The sequence below is a fragment of the Lepisma saccharinum genome, chromosome 4 (genome assembly GCF_977018435.1).
Source record: "Lepisma saccharinum chromosome 4, izLepSacc3.1, whole genome shotgun sequence".
NCBI lineage: Eukaryota > Metazoa > Arthropoda > Insecta > Zygentoma > Lepismatidae > Lepisma > Lepisma saccharinum.
This window is the reverse complement of record NC_139232.1, coordinates 10640156-10660521: the sequence shown is the minus strand read 5'-3', so window position 1 is coordinate 10660521 and position 20366 is coordinate 10640156. Positions and strand designations below refer to the sequence as shown.

The window sequence follows — 20366 nt, the reverse complement described above, 5'->3', positions numbered from 1 at the left end:
AATTTATGTCACCAAGAGGATAGCCTGTCACCTGTGATTCAACAATGTAAGTACAGAAGATTGCAAACTGAGCATGCACAGATCTATGGTTGGCAAGCCACATGATCTCTGTTGGAGACCTCAATTCATATAGCTTCTTCATATTTTTTTAAAAAACAATCAACCTCATATTTTGCTATCAGCTGACATTCTTATAAAAACCAGGGATACAGTGTTACAATTTCCACCAATATCTTTCAGTCCACCTTGTTGCTATCTGTCAGAACTAAATTAGCATTACAGAAGCTATATGGAAAAGCAAATCCCAAGTGACACCAATGAGTAATTAGTAGGGACGTGAAGTTTTAGTTTTATTTTTCCCTAAATTTCGTTGTTATTTTTTGCAGTTCGAGGCAAAATTCGATTTTATTAATTGAAAATCGGTGTTATTTTACATGCATTTTTATTGTTCCTTCTATGCATAAAATTTTCACATTGCTTTAGTTCAGGAAACTTGAAGCAAATTTTAGTGTTAATGACAAAAAAATATAAATTTAAGACTTACATTTCTGAGAAATGACCAAATTTCTTGCATTTAGAAAATTAGAAATGTTTATTGAAGGATATCACCCAAAATCTTTGAACACAATCATATTTCCAGCTTTTTACTCTTAACAAAATAAAAGTTTCAAAAACTGTTTTATAAATACTCCTTTCAATTTACAATAACATGGTTTTCCACACATCGTAGTAAATGTTCGCAGAATTCACTCACAAAACTTCCTACACAAAATGCACTTCTAAAGGAAGATATTGTCTTCTTTCCATTTTGTTTCACCTGCTTTACTTTTCTTCCCTTTGTGCCTCTCACTTCCATTGTACTTAATCGCGGAATTCTTCCTCTCCCATGCTATTTCGCCATTGCACTTAATGTAGTTATGTCTGAAGCATGAAGTTTTTCAGAAGCAAACTAAGGCAGTCACTGCTGGCTTTGGCATGCTGCAAAGTACACCACAGAAGGAAGACTATGCAGCCTCAGTGATTCTGACTGACTGAAATTTGCCTTACAATGCCAATAAAAATATCTTTCAGACCTCAAAATAGAGTTGTGTGTACACACACATACACTGACACACCTAACCCCCTTCCCCCGCAACACAAGATGTGTCTCTCTCTCTCTGAATTTTCCCCCTTCTTACGAAACTTCCCAGTAACATTATAGTATAAGGGAAACAGATTTCTTCAAATTTACAGGAGAAAGTACTTACGCAAATCATTTTCTGTAGCGTTGTTGATGTTCGGGAATGTAGTTTTGATCCATTTTAATCTATATCCGATGCGCTATTGCTGCTGCCGCCATTTGCTTTCTGCACGAGAGCACAATACGCGATATTGCTGCTGCTACAAGCCAATGTTGTCCATATATGCTAAATTGAACAAAAGGAATGCTACTAGAACCTAACCTAACCTAGTAGGCATACCTCATCCCCGTGAGGCTATCGTGAATTTTTGGGCTAACATCAATGGTTTTGGGGGCTACCCGTGGATGGTTTGTGGGAACTAGGCAACAACAGTAAGTACTCGTTAATGTAAGAAATAGACATTATTTCCGTTAGAAATTCATTATTTCACCTTAGGAAATGTTCCGCAATGCAGAATAGTAATGCGAGTGAAGGGGCGTGTTGACAGGAAGAGGTGTCTTGTACGCCTGGACAAAAGTCAGGCATGTAGCAACATTGCTTACCCCCCCCCCCCCATTTAACTGGAGGCGGTAAGTCTGGGTTTCCTCATGTCCGTTCTCTGGCTGGGCAGACTTTAATGTGGTATATCTCATATTGCAAATGCAAAGTGTCATTGTTATACATTCCAAAACAATTTCTCATTCGTGAGGGTTTGTTCCAGAATTGGCCAGTCACTTTGTATTTACACAAATTACAATACATATTACATATTGTATGTACAGGCATTTGAATAATTCTCTATTGAACATCAATGGCACTAACAAATTTGGGATTATTCCAGTTTCTTGTAGCTCAAGCTAGAGTTCTAGCAATGCAAGAAGGCAGATGGCCTCTAGCACTAGCCAGCTTCTAGGTGTGAAGTCTTCAAATTTCAGAAGGGTTGTTGAAATAGAGAAAGCATCTGCTTGTACCCTTGGATATTTGGAAAGTTCGCCTTGAACACCGGGAATTATACTTGAATTTTATCATGACCCTAGAGTGGCGACCTTATAAGATCACAAAGGCTGGACACATCTCTCTTAAATAAGGTTTGTGTACTCTTGCCTTTTCAAAATCATCATTTTTTTCCTGCTTGGTAATAAATTAATCATACACCATGTTAATGGTCAATGATTTGACTAACATGAATCCAAAATATAGTCAAATGATGATTTGACCAATATAAGTTCGGATCACTAAACATTAGTACTAAACGAGGCAGGTCAGGTTTAGGGCTCTTAGTACTGCAATAATATCCCAAAGTGCTTTCAACAGCTCACCTCATTGTTGATGGTGTCAAGCAAGATGCTCCTTCAAACTTGTATCTAATCAAGATGACAATAAACAATTGGAAAGTGAGGATACTTGTATAAGGTATATTTTAAATAACACTTTTCAAACTCTACACAGTACTAATTACTTCACCAAGCTTCAAATTTACTTTCACAATCATTTCCATATTCTGCGATAATTCGTCTTTCTCTTATGAAATTTGCAAAAATAAATATAAACATTCTGAACAGTTTCCCAGTGTATTTATATGCAAGCACATAACGAAAAAGAAAGTAATGGGTCAACCATGTTTCCTATTGGTAAAATATTCAGAGAACAAAGAAAAGAAAATGAGGAAGTTAACAGTGGAAAGTAAACTTAGTGGCCCTACTATATCTACATTCCCTTATGTATGCATTATGTAAAATCTACTTCTGTACAAATCTGCAACTTCTATTCTCTTGGGAGATATATGGTATTTGGTGACAATGTATGCAACACCTTTTTTCTTCAGTTTCTGGTGTAAATTAGTGTTGTTCTGAATGTAGATTTGAAAGTGCAAATGAAACTATCCAAGTTAGATTTGTAAGAAAAATAAACTGAGATGACAACACTGTTGGTCATATAGCCACATCATATATTTAATTTTGTATCCCCTTCCCATGGTTACATTCTTATCAAAGCAACACATCAATGGCTAGCTTTGTTTTCAAAATACATTAGCCTAAAACTTACCATCAAGGGAAGTGCTCAAATTGCCACAATAGTAACGTACAGTTACAAATGATTTCACCTTCTATCTTTATATACAAGAAAAATCAGTGTTGCTTCTATAAAATATCATTAAAATATCACTGTAAAATTCACAGGATTTCAAGTTGGACTTCTGGTCACAAAGATTTTTTTTAGCACAAGTGTTTTGATATTAGAGGGAAAAAAACTACGCTAAATGAGAATATATAAAATTTATTCAAGTCTTATGGTATTCGAGTGGTGAATTTTATGACAATTGAAAAATTGTCTCTGATGGTCCCAAGAGTAACGTTGGACATGCCATACTAATTTTCCAGAAAGGTCTTACGGACATATAACATTGGTTACATTAAATCTATTTCAATCAGAATAACAGCACTAGCACTTTCTGTAGCCAAAGTAGGGTTGGGATTATCTCAAGTATCCCAGCAAATACTACAAACTGTATACTACAATACTACATCAGTAGGGCCCGTGCACTGTATGTTATAACATATTTTTTATTTGGCATCAGGTGGAACACCGAGGTGAGATCTTTACGTACGAAAATATATCGTATCTGATGAAAATCAGCCTAAATGGACGAACTAGATAGGTATATTTTGACCAATTTCACGTTTTTACAACATATTTCTGTACAATTTCGTAATTGTCTTGCATATAATTGGTTATTTTATAATTTATTTTTTGTACCTTTAGCCCAATGGATATCTTATATTATCGATGGCAGGTTAAGGAAATTATGGACAAAGAAATTAAAATCAGACGCAGTTTTTTCTTACCAACTAGTACGAGGGTCACTATTTATATTTTGAGCCTTACAATATAAAAACAGGAATTTGGCATTGAAAACTGCTTTATTGTTTTTCGAAGTATTCTCCTTTATGGTCAATACACTTTTGCATTCGTTCGAACCATTTGTCAAAGCATTTTTTCCAATCTTCTTGAGACACCTCCATAATATGGTTTTTGAACGCATCAACGGCGTCTTCCGCCGACGAAAATCGTTGTCCACGCAATTTATTCTTGACATTCGGGAACAAGAAGAAGTCATTGGGTGCCAATCAGGACTGTACGGCAGATGACCCATCAATTCGATTTTTTGACTGTTCACAAAGTCGGTTGTTAGACGAGATGTGTGACAGTTGGCATTGTCTTGATGAAGAATGATCCGACGGCGTTTGTTTGTTTTCCGTATTTGACTGAAGACCTCTGGCAAACAAATTGTTGTGTACCATTCAGACTTGACCGTTCTACATTCCTCTAAAGGCACAGTTGCCGCATGACCAGTTTTCCCGAAAAAACAGGCGACCATTTGTTTCGATGTGATTCGAGCGCGAACAACTTTTGTTGGATTGGGTTCATCTTGAAACACCCATACAGTCGACTGCTGTTTACCTTCCGGCTCATATACATATATCCATGATTCGTCACCTGTTACAATCTTATATACGTATTTTGAAGCACCACGATTGTATTTATTGAGCATTTGTTTGCACCAATTGATGTGAGCGTCTTTTTGAGTTTTTGTCAAATTGTGTGGCATCCAACGAGAACATACCTTTCTCACAGCTAAATGATGATGTAATATTTTATATATGCTGGTGGAACTAATGCCTATGGTTGCCCCAATCTCACAGTATGTCACATGACGATCTTGCAGTATTACGTTTTGCTCAGCATCAATGTTTTCTTGAACAACAACTGATTTTGGATGACCTTCGCGAATCTCATTGGTGACCGAATGGCGGCCACGATTAAATTCGTTATACCAGCGTTTCACAGTGGCAAAGGATGGGGCTTCATCGCCAAATGTGGAAGTAAGTTGATTGATGCACTCTTGTCTTGATAATCCACGTCGAAAATCATAAAAAATCATCGCACGAAAATGTTCACGAGTTAATTCCATTTTATTGTTGTCGCGCAATCTCCAAGGCAACATAAACAACACAAATGAAGCTATTGACAAATCATTTGAAGTATGTTATGGTCAATAATGCCAGACGATTCCATGCAAACGTCAAATCGTGCCTAACTTCAATCAGTGTTGCCAAGGCTCAAAATATAAATAGTGACCCTCATATAGAACAATAAAACCCCTCCCCCTTTCTTTTATCCCGCCGACAATGATAGCCATGCAAACATTATTGTGCTTTCATAGCAATCACCGTAATCAAGTTTCAATTGTTTTCATTTCTTTGCCTTTTCCCCTTCTCACAACAATGAGTCAAAATAAGTTAAACCACATTCGGTACATACAGCCCCTATAATGAACCTTACAATATTTTCAGTATTTTCCCCTACATTCTTCAGTTAAAGGGATTCTGACTTCCCTTAATACCCCACCATAGCTGATCTTCCTTGAAAGATACTAACTTCCTGTATAACAATAAATTCGAAAGTACTCTTGTCCATATTTTTGGCTTTATGAGGAATATTTCTGCATTTTACTGACATATTTTAATTTTTTATGACATAATTATATACATATTTTATAGTCTTATAGGACACTAGCTGATCACCTGGCATTGCCCGGGTATTTATTTATCCCAATCTTCTATTAGCCAGGAAAATAATGAATTCTAACTATAGTATAAAATGTAACTAATTTTATTTCATCGTGAATGTCACCAATTAGCTTGGAGACTATGGATTCGACACTAATCTAGGTCATTTGTGGCATTTTATTTTTCACCCCCTCTCACCCCCCATGCCGATAGGTGATGAACTTGAAGTTGAACTGCACACTAATATCGGTCGTTTTCACAACACAGCCTGCATGTTAGACAACCCGAGAAACACTATTGTTGTGCTGGTCTGCATTGTGCGGAATTTAATATCGGTGGTTTTGGATTATTTTTACATGTCACCCCTTCCCATACCACCCATAGGGGTGACAGGGGTGTCTTACCCCAAAATTATTCTTTCCAGATAGCAAGTGATATGTGTACCAAGTTTGGTTGAAATTGCTCCAGGCGTTCGACAGTTATGCCGCAACAAACATATACACACACCCACACACATACGTCCATTTATATATATATGTATAGAAGATAGATAAAGTTCCGGGCTCTATACATTAGAAATGGCACGATGTTATCTGCAGGTGTGCGAAAGACTTAAGTAATAAACAAGTCACGTCAAATGAAACTGGGAATTTTGGCATATGAAGTAAGAGTGCATTTATTGGAGTGGAAAAACATTTATTTCATGCACGTAATCCCCTGCTACATTTATGTAGTTGTCCAAAGGTTTCATTTATGTCTGGATCTTACCTGTGTGGAAAGACCAGACAGTCTGCTCTATTTTTTTTAAAAAAAACTGTCAAAATTCTAGATTCCCAATTTACTGTTGCAGGTGATAACATCAGATATAAAATCAACATTAGTAATTCCACTTTAAAGAAGAAAAAAACACCTGTATCACTTAAGAGTGAAGAAATGAAAACTGTAGGGCAAAAGGTACAACTCTACTAGCTTCCCACCAAAATAACAGATGACAGTAAGGGACTGTGTCAGCTGTTGACAAACCTCACTGCACCCCTATTGAAATGATCAATGGCCTCTGTATGTTAGGGCTCAAAATGGAATAAGTGTATGATGTGGAAGATTTGTTTGTTGTGGCACTAGTGTTATTTGTGCCTCTAGAAGGTTTTCGGTTTCTGATCAGAAACAAGGGAGATGGTGAATGTGCAAAAACATTGTCATCACCACCAAACATGGACGATAAATCCTTGGGAAGGATAACACTCTGAAGAAATTGAAATTGACACTTTAAACAAAGCTACAGGACCTTGCAGCAAATGATGTGCAAGGTGGGACAAGGAGCGTCATGCACCAACGGTGGGCTTCTTTCCAGTTACCTCAACCCATTCTTCCTACCACATGCCAAGAAGGGAACAAAGAAAAATAGGTACGCAGGTCCCTAACTGGCAGAAGGTGGATGAAAACATCACCATTTCCATCAGCAGCATGGAAAGAGCTTGCGTGGTCAGACAACATGGGTGTATTGGCAACAGTGCCCACGTAACTCAGCACAAAGTGGCGAGAACCCTTTTGCCCTAATAAACCCAACTCGGGCACCAGTGATCTTGTGTTAAATATTGGATAAAGTCATTTCAGTCATTTTTTTTTTCTACACATGTTAAATTTTATTCAAATAATAGTACTCAACAAATAATGTTGAATACATGTACAACCACCACAAATAAAACAGCAAACTAGGCAGTCAAAAACTCTACTTACACCTCCCAGATTCTCAATTCTTCCAGCAAGCTTGGTAGAAACACTGTAACTTCTTAGATCCAAATAAAACTTTTTATTGGCCAATAGATGTAGATTCTTCCCTGTAAAGAATAAAAAAACACATACATTTGCAGTATTAGTAGTGACACCTGTGTGTAAAAATGCACCGAGAGTCAAGACTAGCTTTCAATAATAATGTTAGAAACCAATTTTTGGTAAATTTCTTATATCGGACAAAAGGCTGAAATTTGCTAGTTCATTTAATTTGAATATTCGTACTTACGTATTCTGCATTGAGAAACATTGTTGAAGGTGGCATTTCGCTTATTTCACGGAAATAAGCTCTATTTGCAACATATCAAGTAAGTTTTCTTAGTTTCTTTTTGCCTTCGGTAACATGCAAAATGGCAGTCACAGTTTCACTACCGTACTCGGCATGCAGTGTTTCCACCCCACTGCACCCAAAAATACCTATGTAGCCCCACGAACCATTTCCGGTAAGGTTAGGTTGGGTAACATTTAGGTTACAATAGTTAAAAATTGGTTTAGAAAAAAATGCATACCCCACTCACCATTCTCACATAGCCCCACGAACCATTGACACACAGGCCCCCAGACCATTTCGGAAACGTACCTTCTTCGGTTACAAAAACACATGTTTGGAAACACTGACCGGCATTGACCGTGATTACGTCACACACAGGCAACATCCGGCTGGAAGGAAATTGATGCAACAGCTTTCATGCATCAGTCACACATTTATATCGAAAAATAGATGATTTACCGGCAACATTCAATGAACGATGAGAGAAAACACTTCCCTGAACTTCCACAACTATAAAGAAACTGCATTCGGTAATAATTTCTCCTGTAAATTTGAAGAAATCCATTTGTCCGATATAAAAAATTTACCCATTTGTTTGCTCTCAAAACCAAAAGTTAGTTTTAAGTCCATTTTGTGTACAAGTAGGCTAATTGAGACTAGACCTACAGTTTGAAGTGGAATCAATCTCAGGACCTCTTGATTACAAAGCAACAGCGATACCAATATGCCATGCTCAATCTTTTACTCTCTAGTGCATGATAAAAAGCTAAAGATAGTGTTGGAATTCATTGTCACCATACAAGAAAATTATATTTATCTTGATAGAAAACTGTAACCTTTCCATGTTTACAACTCAACTACGATACTAAACTGCTTTGATGCCCATAGTGTTGTGGAATATTTATGTTCTTTTATGCCACATGCGATGTGTTATTGTAAGTTAGTAAATGATTTACCTATAATGCATTTAAACAGTTAATTTTAGTTGTCTACACATTCTTCACTCTTGTCTCTTTTTGTACAGTACTAATTCAAGAACATTTAGAATTCTAAACATCATGTTATGTAAAGGGAACTGAATTCCATTCTATAAAATACAATCAAACAGATGGTAGAACTAGTCCACTTTATAGGCAACAGCCAACAGATGGCCACTCACTATGAAATGCATATGAGACAGAAGTTCTGATTGTGCATAGAGTTTTACAAGTTTTTCATGAGCATGAAAAACGTGTGTTTAGAATATGGATGAGAGTGGAAATCTCCTTTCATCAAGTGAGCATAACAGTGCTTGTGTACACATGCGAGATTTTTTTTTTAAAAGTGTTATGTATGAAGATCGTTAAATATGAATGTTTTCTGTTGCTTTTAGCTTGCAGTGATGTGTTTTAATAAAATAATGGTTTTATATTGTACCATTTATGATACCCTTGACCTTTTGAACCTCCTAGAAAGTGGAAAATTTTGCATGGTTCATTAAGATTATGTTGTTTATGAAGAGGGAATCCATAATTGGATTAAAAGTAATTAATTTGTGCACAACAGTGGCCTAAACAGCTCTAAACATGGCTCTACCAGTAACAGTATGAATAACTATACAATATGCTACCTCAATCAAACACTTCAAAGAAAAAATATCATACCATACTTACTCAAAGAATGATTAAGTCACTCCTCATATGGCTAAACCCCCAAAAATTAAGTTTTTCATGTATTTCATTTATTCTAAACCATTTTGTTTAATACCCATCACATGTAATCCTACTTTGTAATACCTAGTCCTGAGTTAGGTGGGAGAGCAGTCTTAGGCTGAAACTCGCTTAGTAGAAAATAAAAATACTATTCTATTATATAGCCGACTCAACCATATCGCTGCATATATCAAAACTCAGCTTGCAACAGTGGAAAAATTTATAATGGCATGATTTAATAATACACGAAAAACACAAATAACAAAAACATGCACTGTACTCATTTAAGAAAATAGTAATGGAAATTTTCTTATGTTTTTAGAACTGAATTTAAAAATTCAAGTGCCAGGTGAAAGTTTTCGGGTACCATGAAAACCAGGCATCCTGTAATTATCTATCCTTGCTTACGAATGTTTTCTGTGGCCTTTAGCTTGCAGAGATGTGTTATAGTGATGTAATGTGTGGTCTCATGTGGTACTATTGTGATCACGGTAATTTGTGGCTTCCACGTACCACAACAAATTGTATATTACAAAAAAAGGTAGGACTTAAGATGACCGGACCCCTCTCCGATTTTCTTCATATTTTGCATACTTACTAATTGAGACCTGCTAATGACGAATCTGAAGTTAAAACTTGTTGGAAACGCATAGAAATTGCAAAATAATTGCGAACCATTGACATGTGGTTAGGTTAGGCAAACATAGTTAAAATTTGGTGTCGTGGTAGTATCAGGAATATATATATTTGCTTGTGAAACAAAAAATTTCACGAAAAATGGCGGTTTCCATTCCGAAAACTAACGCCTTATTTTGCAATTTCTAGACGTTTCCGACTACTTTTAACTTCAGTTTCGTGATTAGGAGGCCTCAATTAGTGAGTATGCCAAATATGAAGAAAATCGGAGAGGGGCCCGGTCATCTTCAGTCGTTCCCAAAAAAATATTGAAATCTATTGTTTTTTATATTTTTATTGTTTTATGAATAAAAAAGTATTAAAGTAGTACACATTTTCTAGGTATGTATGTATATTTCTTGACTATGGTTTTATTATAGATATGACCAACTTTATTTCATTGAGAGTGTTGACTCTGATGCTGATGGCAATATTAAATGATTTTCTTAGGTTAGGGTGGCATTAGCATTTTCCATTTTATTAATTGTGGGTGGACACAATTAAAGTCGCACTTTGGAAGCATCAGATTGCAGCGAAACTTGGTAGAGAGGTGATGGAGACAATGGGGAAGTGAATGCTGATGAAAAAAAAGTTCTAATTTTCACCACCAGGAGGTAACCAGTAATTTGAGTTTATGTCGGTACAGAAGTTCAATGTGCGCCCTTTCAACGTGAATGAAGCTTTGGAAGTGTAAGACAGCCTTATCAATGGTCTCACGAAGCCTTTCCCAGGGTGTGGTTCACTGTGCCTCTCTACCATGTTTTACCACAATTAGATGCTTCAAACAGGCTCTGACTAGGGCAAATTTAATTCTGGCCACACAGTACAACCCATTTTTACAAATAAAATGGTGAAAGTGGTCCAAGATAGGAGGGTTTTTACTTATGGTGGCCATATCATATGTTATTTGTAGTTCATTTGATGACCTCTGGTCTCAAGGATATTAACGCAATCATGAATATCCTTTCTATGCCTACAACTACGTACCGGGAAATACATATTTTCAAGGTAATTACGTATATTTTTTGACAATGATTTTCTCTTAAATGAGATCAGGTTTATTTTGGTAGAAGTGTTACATTTACTGGTGTTCTTAGTAATTTCATGTTGTTAGGATCAATACTGTTAGAATGGGCCAAGTTTCTTATGATTCATTGCAATTTCATCATGCTATGAATGCAATTTTAACATGTTTGCAGGGTTTTCCCAATTACTTAAGATTTTGTTCAATATATGCTTTCCTAGTTAGGTTAGGCAGGCCAGGTTTGGTTCTCTTAGCATTAAAATAAAGTCCTTAAATGCATTCTACTAAGATTCCAATTTACTTCTACATTAATTCCCATTAGTCTACAATACTTAACAGTCACTATGAATAGAAAATTCATTGTCCATGGGAAGTGTGCATCCATGCGTAAGGTAATTTTTAAGTTTTTTTCAACATAAATAACTTTTTTCGAAATACAAAGAGTGCTCATAACTTTAAGGACGGTTCAAACTTCGTGTGACAATGATTGCCCAAATTCTTCGATAATTAGTCTTTCTGCTAGGAGAATTTGAAAAAAATCATAAAACAATTGGAACCGTTACTGTTAGAATGTCTGCATGTTTTTACGAGGGATATGCGTGTACGCATACAATATATTGTTAAGAAAACCAGTGAAACTGCTGCAGGATACATGGATTTGGAAAAGCGATGGTAACAGTTTTGAGTCAAATACCATGGGTTATTTGTGGTTTCCACCACATGAAATAAATGTTGTGTTACATAAAAAACTGTCAGTTAATCAGTAAATGGTTAAATATACTTCGTAAAGCTGTCAAAGTTCAATCACATTCCTGGTGGCTTCCCTACATTCCTTTTATGATATTAACTTTCATGTGCATAATTTTATGTGGTAAAAAGCATTGTGTGTGGCTATAATAGTAAACTGGACAATCATTTCGATCTGATGATTGAATGCATGCCTGTAAAATGGTAACTACGACATGTCTTGAAATTATACCTATCCTGTTTGCTATGACTAACACATATTCTGGGCATTCTTATTAAATGATGCAGTGTATGTGTAGCCTGCTGTGAGAGAGGTTTACCAGTGGATAAGAGGTAAACATCTTTGATATTGTAGTAGTGGACTATATAATGTCCACGCCCCTTGTCCATTTTAACACACATACAGAGGTAACAACAGGTTCTACAAAAGAGCTTTACCTCTCTGCGGCCGCGTAGCATTTCTTGCATTAGTTGCTTTCCTTATCGGCTTCGCTTTTCGATTTTTTGATGGTGATACCATACCTCACTCCACGCCGAACATGTATATTGTTCACTTAAAAGTTTCTCTCACAAACACACACACACGAGCCGAACAGATGCACGTTCATAACATTTCGCAAAATCTTAGGCGTTTCAGTTTCACAACTCTGCTCTGCGCGTTGTTTACCCGATAATGGCTTCCACGAACGGAACATACGAAGAAAAAAGCGAGAATTTCATATCCACTTCCATATTCGAGACGCCCGACTCCCCCTGTACGTACTCGCTAGCTACGACTTGTGAACCATATAATAGAACTTGACATTCTTACATCAAACTGCGAATTCACCGACACTACTTACACAACAATACAAAACAAAGCAAGTAACATTCATCGAAAAATTACTCAGCACTCGCTTACACTACTTCGCGTCTTCACAATGCGACAAGCGTAAACTGGATGTACGCTTCGGCACAACAAACGGACAAATTTGAAAGCTACTTCCGTCCGCCACGCTTCTGTACACAAAACACACATGCTACCCCAGAGCCATCCGTTGGACGTTTTGAGAAGTTAACGGACCACCGGTTGCTGAGCTCAGAGACTGTATTGATTGATTTGTCGAAAGTATTTTTTTCTTTCTTTGTTTATGAGGGTGTTCTACCCTAAAGCCTCGCTTTTACTTCGAATCTTTCCTATTTCTTTTCTTGCATCTCTTCAAGAACACTCTAATATCCAAGAACTCGAAATACCTTTGAAATGTGTACCATCTTCTTAACCAAAATTCCTACTTTGACCTCTTTACTACAGACAGAATAACATTACATAAACAGCTGACATGAAATAAATTTGACGCTTTTCTAGCTACGAATGATGAGATGCTCTCGGGTTATCGACCAGAGTGATGGAAATGTTTCCGACAGTAGTGGCGTCGAGAGAAAAAAAATATAAGTGGGTATGGGGGCAATAGCTTATCCAGAATTTTCGGGGGGGGGGAGGAGCGCAAGGTCGTATTTAGGAGGTGTTAGGATAAATTTAGAGAGTCCAAATGACCATTAATGGACCACCCACTGTGCGTGGGTGTTCTTTCAAAGTGTCCCTTCAGCAAATTAATCTTCCCTGATCCTCATCGTCGCGATTAGCCGAAATCGGAAGAAAAGCGGCGCTAAATAGCAGATACAAAATACAAATCGTCGCTCTATTGCTAGCGAAGCGAGCAAGACACTTGTTATATCTGTTTCTTTGCAAACTTAAAATAATATTAATTTTACAATGCTTTTAATACTTTCACGGGACGCCGGAACACTCCCTCATCTAGCTGCCACTCTGCAAGGGGAGATTAAAGAGGGAAGACCCTTGAGGGGGCGACTTTCACCGAGGACCTATTTTATTTTTTCATATATTGATAAATAATTTACACTGTTGGAAATAAATATAACACACAGCAGGCTCGTACCCAGGATTTTTTTGAGGGGGGGGCAAGCCGAAACCGTGTGTGTGTTTGTGTCAGGGACGTCGTTAGGGGGGCCGGGGGGCACTGGCCCCCCGAAACGTTCACTTGGCCCAGGCAAACTGTTCTATATTTGCTGAAAATTTTACTTTCATGACAAATATTGCAAAATTGTTTTTTAGTATTTTTTTTCCTTTCAGTTAGAAACACTGTTCTTAATTTGAGTGGCACGAATCCAAAACCACATTTCTTTCTCGTTTTCCTGGTTCTAGCTATAGTGGATGTCAGTGTAGGAACCTAGAACTTCTTTGTTTCTCGGAATTTTGAGGGAGCGGTCTTTCCACCCCTAGCAGTCGCAGGTCAACACCAGGCAGGGTTGGGCGTTGAGTGTTGCCGTTGCGTCCAAAGAATGTTTCGAGCTTGAGTAGATTGAAGAACGACCGCTTGTGCAGCGATAAACCACATATATGCAAACACTTACAACTGGTCCCGAATCAGTGCACAATACACGCTAAATAAATATAGTGGTGGCAGGATGCCTCATATCTCCGGGTAAGTAGTATTATTCGCACCAAATATCTATTCTACTATTGAAACAGTCTAAAACACGCAACGTGTTAAAAGTAATTATCTTAAAAAACTGTACGATTTCTCGAGTCTCATATTTTTCTCGATATCGTGAAGATCGATTTTGAGAATCCTCCTTAACAAACGATGCCTCCCCGATTGCGCAGTGATAGCGTTGATGCCTTGTAATCGAGGGGTCCCGGGTTCGATACATGGGTGGAGGTACACAGTGGTCCGGATCTTACTTTAAACTGTAGGTCCAGTCCCGATTAGCCTTACTGTGCATAAAGTGGACTTAAAAACACTAACTCAACTCAATCACTTAACAAACTTTTCGAAGAATCGAAAATTTAAACAAGAACAAGTAAATACATTTTTGTAATTTTGAAGTAAATTATTATTATTATTATTGTTATTATTTTAGGTATTTTTGGTTCGTATGAACCAGCCGACTGTTGCGTCTTTCCACGCTTTGGATTCGGTTCATCACGTTCAGTCCACTCGGCTGACTGTCGATTGGACTCTGGAGTGTAGTTATGGAGCCATGTTTCATCCATTGTAATATATTGACGGAAAAATTCGTGTTTATTACGGTTGAATATCGCTAAACATTGCTCCGAATCATCAAAACGTTGTTGCTTTTGATCGATTGTGAGCACGCGCGGCACCCATTTTGCACACAGCTTTCGCATGTTCAAATATTCATGCACAATATGTCCAACACGTTCCTTTGATATTTTTAAAGTCTCAGCTATCTCGATCAACTTCACTTTACGATCATTTAAAATTATTTTGTGGACTTTTTTTATGTTTTCGTTGGTAACAGCCTCTTTGGGGCGTCCACTGCGGGCATCGTCTTCGATGCTCATTTCGCCTCGTTTAAATTTAGCAAACCACTTCTCAACGGTTGATTTTCCTGGTGCAGAGTCCGAATAATGTTTATCAAGCCAAGCCTTGGCTTCAACTGTATTTTTTTTCGCCAAAAAGCAATGCTTTATTAACACACGAAATTCTTTTTTATCCTTTTTTTCACAATAACAAAAGCTGCTTCACTCACAATGCTATATCTCACGAACTAATTATCCGGCAACTGTGAAATTTATACACGTATCTTTTGAAGGTTAGTACTAACTAAAAATCACATGGATTTAATTCTAGTAACGCCATCTATGAGTCAGCCTACGAACTTTTCAGCCCAACTGTTATACTGTAATGGCAACGGTCGGTAAAACACAAACAAGATGACATATAACTTTAAGCGCATGAGGAAAAAGTTTCCAAAACACAAACATAACGCAACACAAACAGAACATAATCACATAAACACACAATGGAGGTTATGCTGCACTCTCTATGGACATTGCAAAGTAGTGTTTGGTTTCCAGTTCATAGGAAGTGTTGAAAATGGCCGCCATGTTCCTGTAAACACATGTCTACACGCTTACACACCTTCCTCAATGTTTCCGCTGGAATTGCAGCAATAGTGTCAGAAATTGCTTGTCGGAGTTCATCCAATGTGCGAGGGTTGTGTGTATATACTCTTTCTTTCAGGAACCCCCGAAGAAAGAAATCGGGGGACGTGAGATCGGGGGAACGAGGGGGCCACAAATTTTTGGAGATGATGCGGTTCCCAAAAAACTCGCGCAACATAGCCATTGTGTCGTTTGCAGTATGGCACGTTGCCCCATCTTGTTGGAACCAACATTCACGCTCATCCTCTTCCAACATAGCCACAAATTGTTGCACCAAATCCCTGTACACATCGCCATCCATCAAAGAACAGGGGTCCAACAATCCTTCGTCGCGAAATGGCACGCCAGACACCGACCTTTGCAGAGTGTAACGGTACTTCATGCAGGGCATGTGGGTTTACAGTTGCCCACATTCGGGTGTTTTGTGAGTTGATGTATCCACTGAAATGAAACCATGCTTCGTCGGTAAAAAAAGTTTTATCGAGAATGGCCACATTGTTGCGTGTGAGAGCACGGAACCACCGGCAGTACTTGATACGCTTATCTTTATCTAACGCTTTCAGCTCCTGGACGACTTTCACACGATATGGGTGAAACTTGGCTACTTTCAGTGCCTTCTGTGTGGATCCATATGATACTCCAACTTCTTGTGACAAACGTCGTATAGATTTTCTTGGAGATTGCACCATTCGCTGACTCACGTTCTCTAGGAATTCGTGTGTGACGACCTTGGGTCTTCCACTTCGTTGTCGGTCATGCACTGAGCCTGTTTCACGAAATCGGCGAACAAGATCATACACTGCACTTTTTCCTGGCACCGGATCATCAGGGAATAGACGTCTCCATTTCTCCACACAACCTCTGTATGTCTTACACTCAAAATATGCTTCTAACAAAGCGATTCGCTGCGCTCGCTTAAAAGGCATTGTCGACCGACTGCACAATAATGACTCACACCACTGACTGTAATAGCAGTGCAGCTCTCCCGGGACGTTATCGCATTCTTCAAGGTCATACCAGTCACTACTAACAACGTTGCCAACTCATGTTGCCTACTGACCTCGTAGCATATTTTCAAAGTATGAGTGCGGGGACTTTTCGATCGCACTGTATAATCGCTCTTCTCCGCTCCAAGTTTCTACAATGAACTCTGCTCTTCTTTATATGGCGTTCTGCCATCTGTCGTCGCTCTCGGGAAACATTTCTTCCTTGCATTTCTCATTGTGTCGTCGGGACTGGCACGTGACACTTGGAAGGGCCTTGGTCTATCTCCAGACTGCCAGTCCCTCCCACAATCCTACCTAGAGGTGTGGAGATCTTTAACCAGTAATGGGGTGACGTGGGGTCAGCACGTCGAACCCCCAACCGTTATAGGGGATATCCGTAAAGAATAATTATATTCTTGTGGTAAGGAGTCGTTGTCATTTAACAAACTTTATTGATTTATTCCATCAGCATTATTTAAAATGTAGTGCCATACTGAACTTACCAACTTAACAAAGGCACATTGATTGCTAAATGAGGCATTTTCCTTGTGTTGCAGAGCAGGTTCAGTTTTTGGAGTATTGCAATGTTTTACACAGTCCGTTCGTAGAATTTTGAGAGTATTGATGTTTTGTCAAAGCGACCACCTCGAATAAATATCTGTGGATGTTTTACAGGTTTCATCGTATTTAAGAAGGTAATTTTTCCGGTGCAAATTTCCTCCGTACAACATGTCTTTTTCCACTCAAGCTGAAGAGCCGATTCGTAGGTGCAACGACCTTCACAGAAAGAAACTCTGATTGGCACCATGTTGACAAAAGAGTCAAGAAGTCCCGCAACCGACAGAACTCGAAGAGCTCGGATCCTATGGTGACATACACTTTGGTTGAACACAAACGGATGCATTGGTAGGAAATGCAGTAATTTTATGGTCCGCCCCTTTCTGGGAAGTCGGGGACATTTTGAAAACACATTTTCCCTCCATGCACACCAGGGGGCCTAAGCCAGGTCACCCCTTCCCACAAAATCTTCTCTTCATCTGGCTCTGGTTATCGGCCGCGCCGAAGCTAGGACTTCCTGAGTTAATTACTTTATGGTTCAACATGGACATAGGTTTTTCAAATTGCAAGAGAAAAATTCTACTGTTTATCCCTTTTCTGGCGGGAGATGAATGACAAAGATATCGCGGTTCCTTCAGGTTCCCACATATGTGCTCATAACCTGCAATGAAGGGAAAGGCCATAATAAGCCTTTGTAATCTATCGACTTTATATCCTTCCTTGGTAACTTTCCACTCATTTTCAAGAAACATCTGCTTCTTTTTGCCCTACTGGTCGACAATTGATGACTGTCAGCTAGTTCGAAGAACAGTTTGATCCAAAAAATGGTTTCATAGTTAGCTTCTGTAAACGTGAGATTCCGGTAGGATCACGGAGTGCTTGAGATCTCACTTTTATGCATTGCGAGTGAAATTTCGATTGATTTGGTTCATATTACTTTGCTCTTCTGCCACATTCGGCTAATTGCGAAGATGGGGATGAGTGATGATACGAGTATGATTAAATTGATCAATGGACACAACAAACGCCCATGCTCAGTCCGGAATTCGAACCCGGCACACCTGGCATCGTAGCACGATGTGCTAACCACTCCGCCACGGGGGTAGGCGAAGTGAAATTTCGAGTGTAAAGCTGCCAGTTCGTTTTCCTCTCGAAAACATTGAAGTAGGATCGACTGATCGACCAAATGTCCAACACATTGACTTTCTAAATTGGTGTCCGACCACCACACAGGAGACCGGGTTTGACTCCCAGGGTGGTTGATCTCACATGTGATGAAGAACAAGTCACATTTCAATTAAGGAAGGAAACGAGGTATGTAGTCAACTTTATATAGTAGTGTGCATGCTCTAGAAATAATTATGTTTCAAAATTCTGCATATTTTCTGATTTTTGTTTATTTAGCCTCCACCAGGGTTGTGAAAGGTCCATCTATCCATAACTTTCATGGGTTTTATTGGGTTCCGTTGCAGGACCGGAACCTTTTTTCTCGCATAATTTAAATTCTGTCCTAGTAGTGTATTGTTCCATTAAAAAAAGGTTACTGGATCGTATTTATATTGATCCGGAAAATATTGCTGCACCGAATTTTAATTGATCCTGGAAAAAAGGTTCTTGGACAGTGTTTAAATTCAGCCGCAAAACAAGGTTCCTGGACCGTATTTAAATTTTACCGAAAAAAGAGTTCCTGCACCGTATTTAAATTCATACGGAGAAAAGTTTCCTGAACCGAATTGAGGCCTAGAACCCATTTACACTTGCTGATTTTCTCTCCCGGATGTGAAATGAATTTATTTACAATACCTGGACCATTAACAACCCTGGGATTGTTAAATATTAGGGATCGCATACATTCGAATTTGATCTATAGGATTCCGTTATAGGACCGGAACCTTTTCTCTCGCACAATCTAAATTCGTACCAAGTTGCGAATTATTTAATTTCAACATGGAACTTTGACCCTATTTAAACTGATCCGGAAAAAAATGTTCGTTGACCGTATTTACATTCTTCAGGAAATAAGGTTCCTGGACCGAAATTAAATTCATCTAGAAAAAAATTCATGGACCGAATTGAAAACGTTACAGACGAAGAGGTTCCTTACGGTCCAGAACCCATTTACACTTGCTAACTTTCTCTCCTGGACCGGAATTGAATTTATTTAAAATTCCTGAACCTTTAACAACCCTGGCCTCCACCCGCAAATACAGACGCTGTGGCTGCTGCTTAGGCGGGAAAGTTGACTAGACATACAAATAAAATTAATCCAAAGTTATATAGCAAATAACAGTTACTTACATAATAATATCATGAAATATGGAGAGCCAAATTACTTATCAAGCATTTTCTGTTATTTGCCTGTCCTAGTGGGAGCGAAAATTATTTGCCCTTGCTGGTGAACTCTGTTCCTGCAAATCCAAGACGGCATTTTCTAATTTTCATTTCTATTTGGGCCGACAACTCCGTGGTGGAGTGGTTAGCAGGTTACGCTACGAAGCAGAATGTCCCGGGTTCGATTCCCGGCCTGAGAATGTGTCTTCTTTGTGATGGTCCTTTCATCAAGTTAATCTTAACTCATTCTCATCTTCACGATTAGTCAAAAAGTGTCAGAAAAGTGAAGTAAAGTGAACCAAGTCAATCATTAATTTCTATTTCGTTATTTTACGCCGCTTTTCTACCTCTTGGGTTAAATGCGACGATGAGATTGAATGATGATCCGAAGGAATAGCGATGCGAGAGACATGATGCAACCACACCTGTCCAAGGTCCAAACCTTGGACCTCTGGTTTCGTAGTGCGTCATGCTCATGCTTCGGGAGTGGAATCATTTTGAATGAAAAACTATAAAAGTAGGGTGAAAGAAAACAACATTGTACTGTGCAAAAAAGCCATGTTTAGGTCCTCTAAAGAAAACTACAGTTAT

At 38.4% G+C, this 20366-nt stretch overlaps 1 protein-coding gene across 2 annotated transcripts in view; it reads right to left on the bottom strand.

The window, feature by feature from the left end:
* The window catches only part of LOC145986373 (uncharacterized), a 38793-nt gene extending 25857 nt beyond the window's left edge, over positions 1 to 12936 (bottom strand). For both annotated transcript variants that reach the window (XM_083120291.1, XM_083120292.1), the window contains exons 1-2: positions 12369 to 12936; positions 7469 to 7569 (exon numbers count right to left, since the gene is read on the bottom strand). In XM_083120291.1, coding sequence (XP_082976417.1) covers positions 7469 to 7569; positions 12369 to 12450 — 183 coding nt within the window. In that variant the 5' untranslated portion in view covers positions 12451 to 12936. The remainder of the gene's footprint in view (positions 1 to 7468; positions 7570 to 12368) is intronic.
* Between the last annotated feature and the right edge of the window lie 7430 nt (positions 12937 to 20366).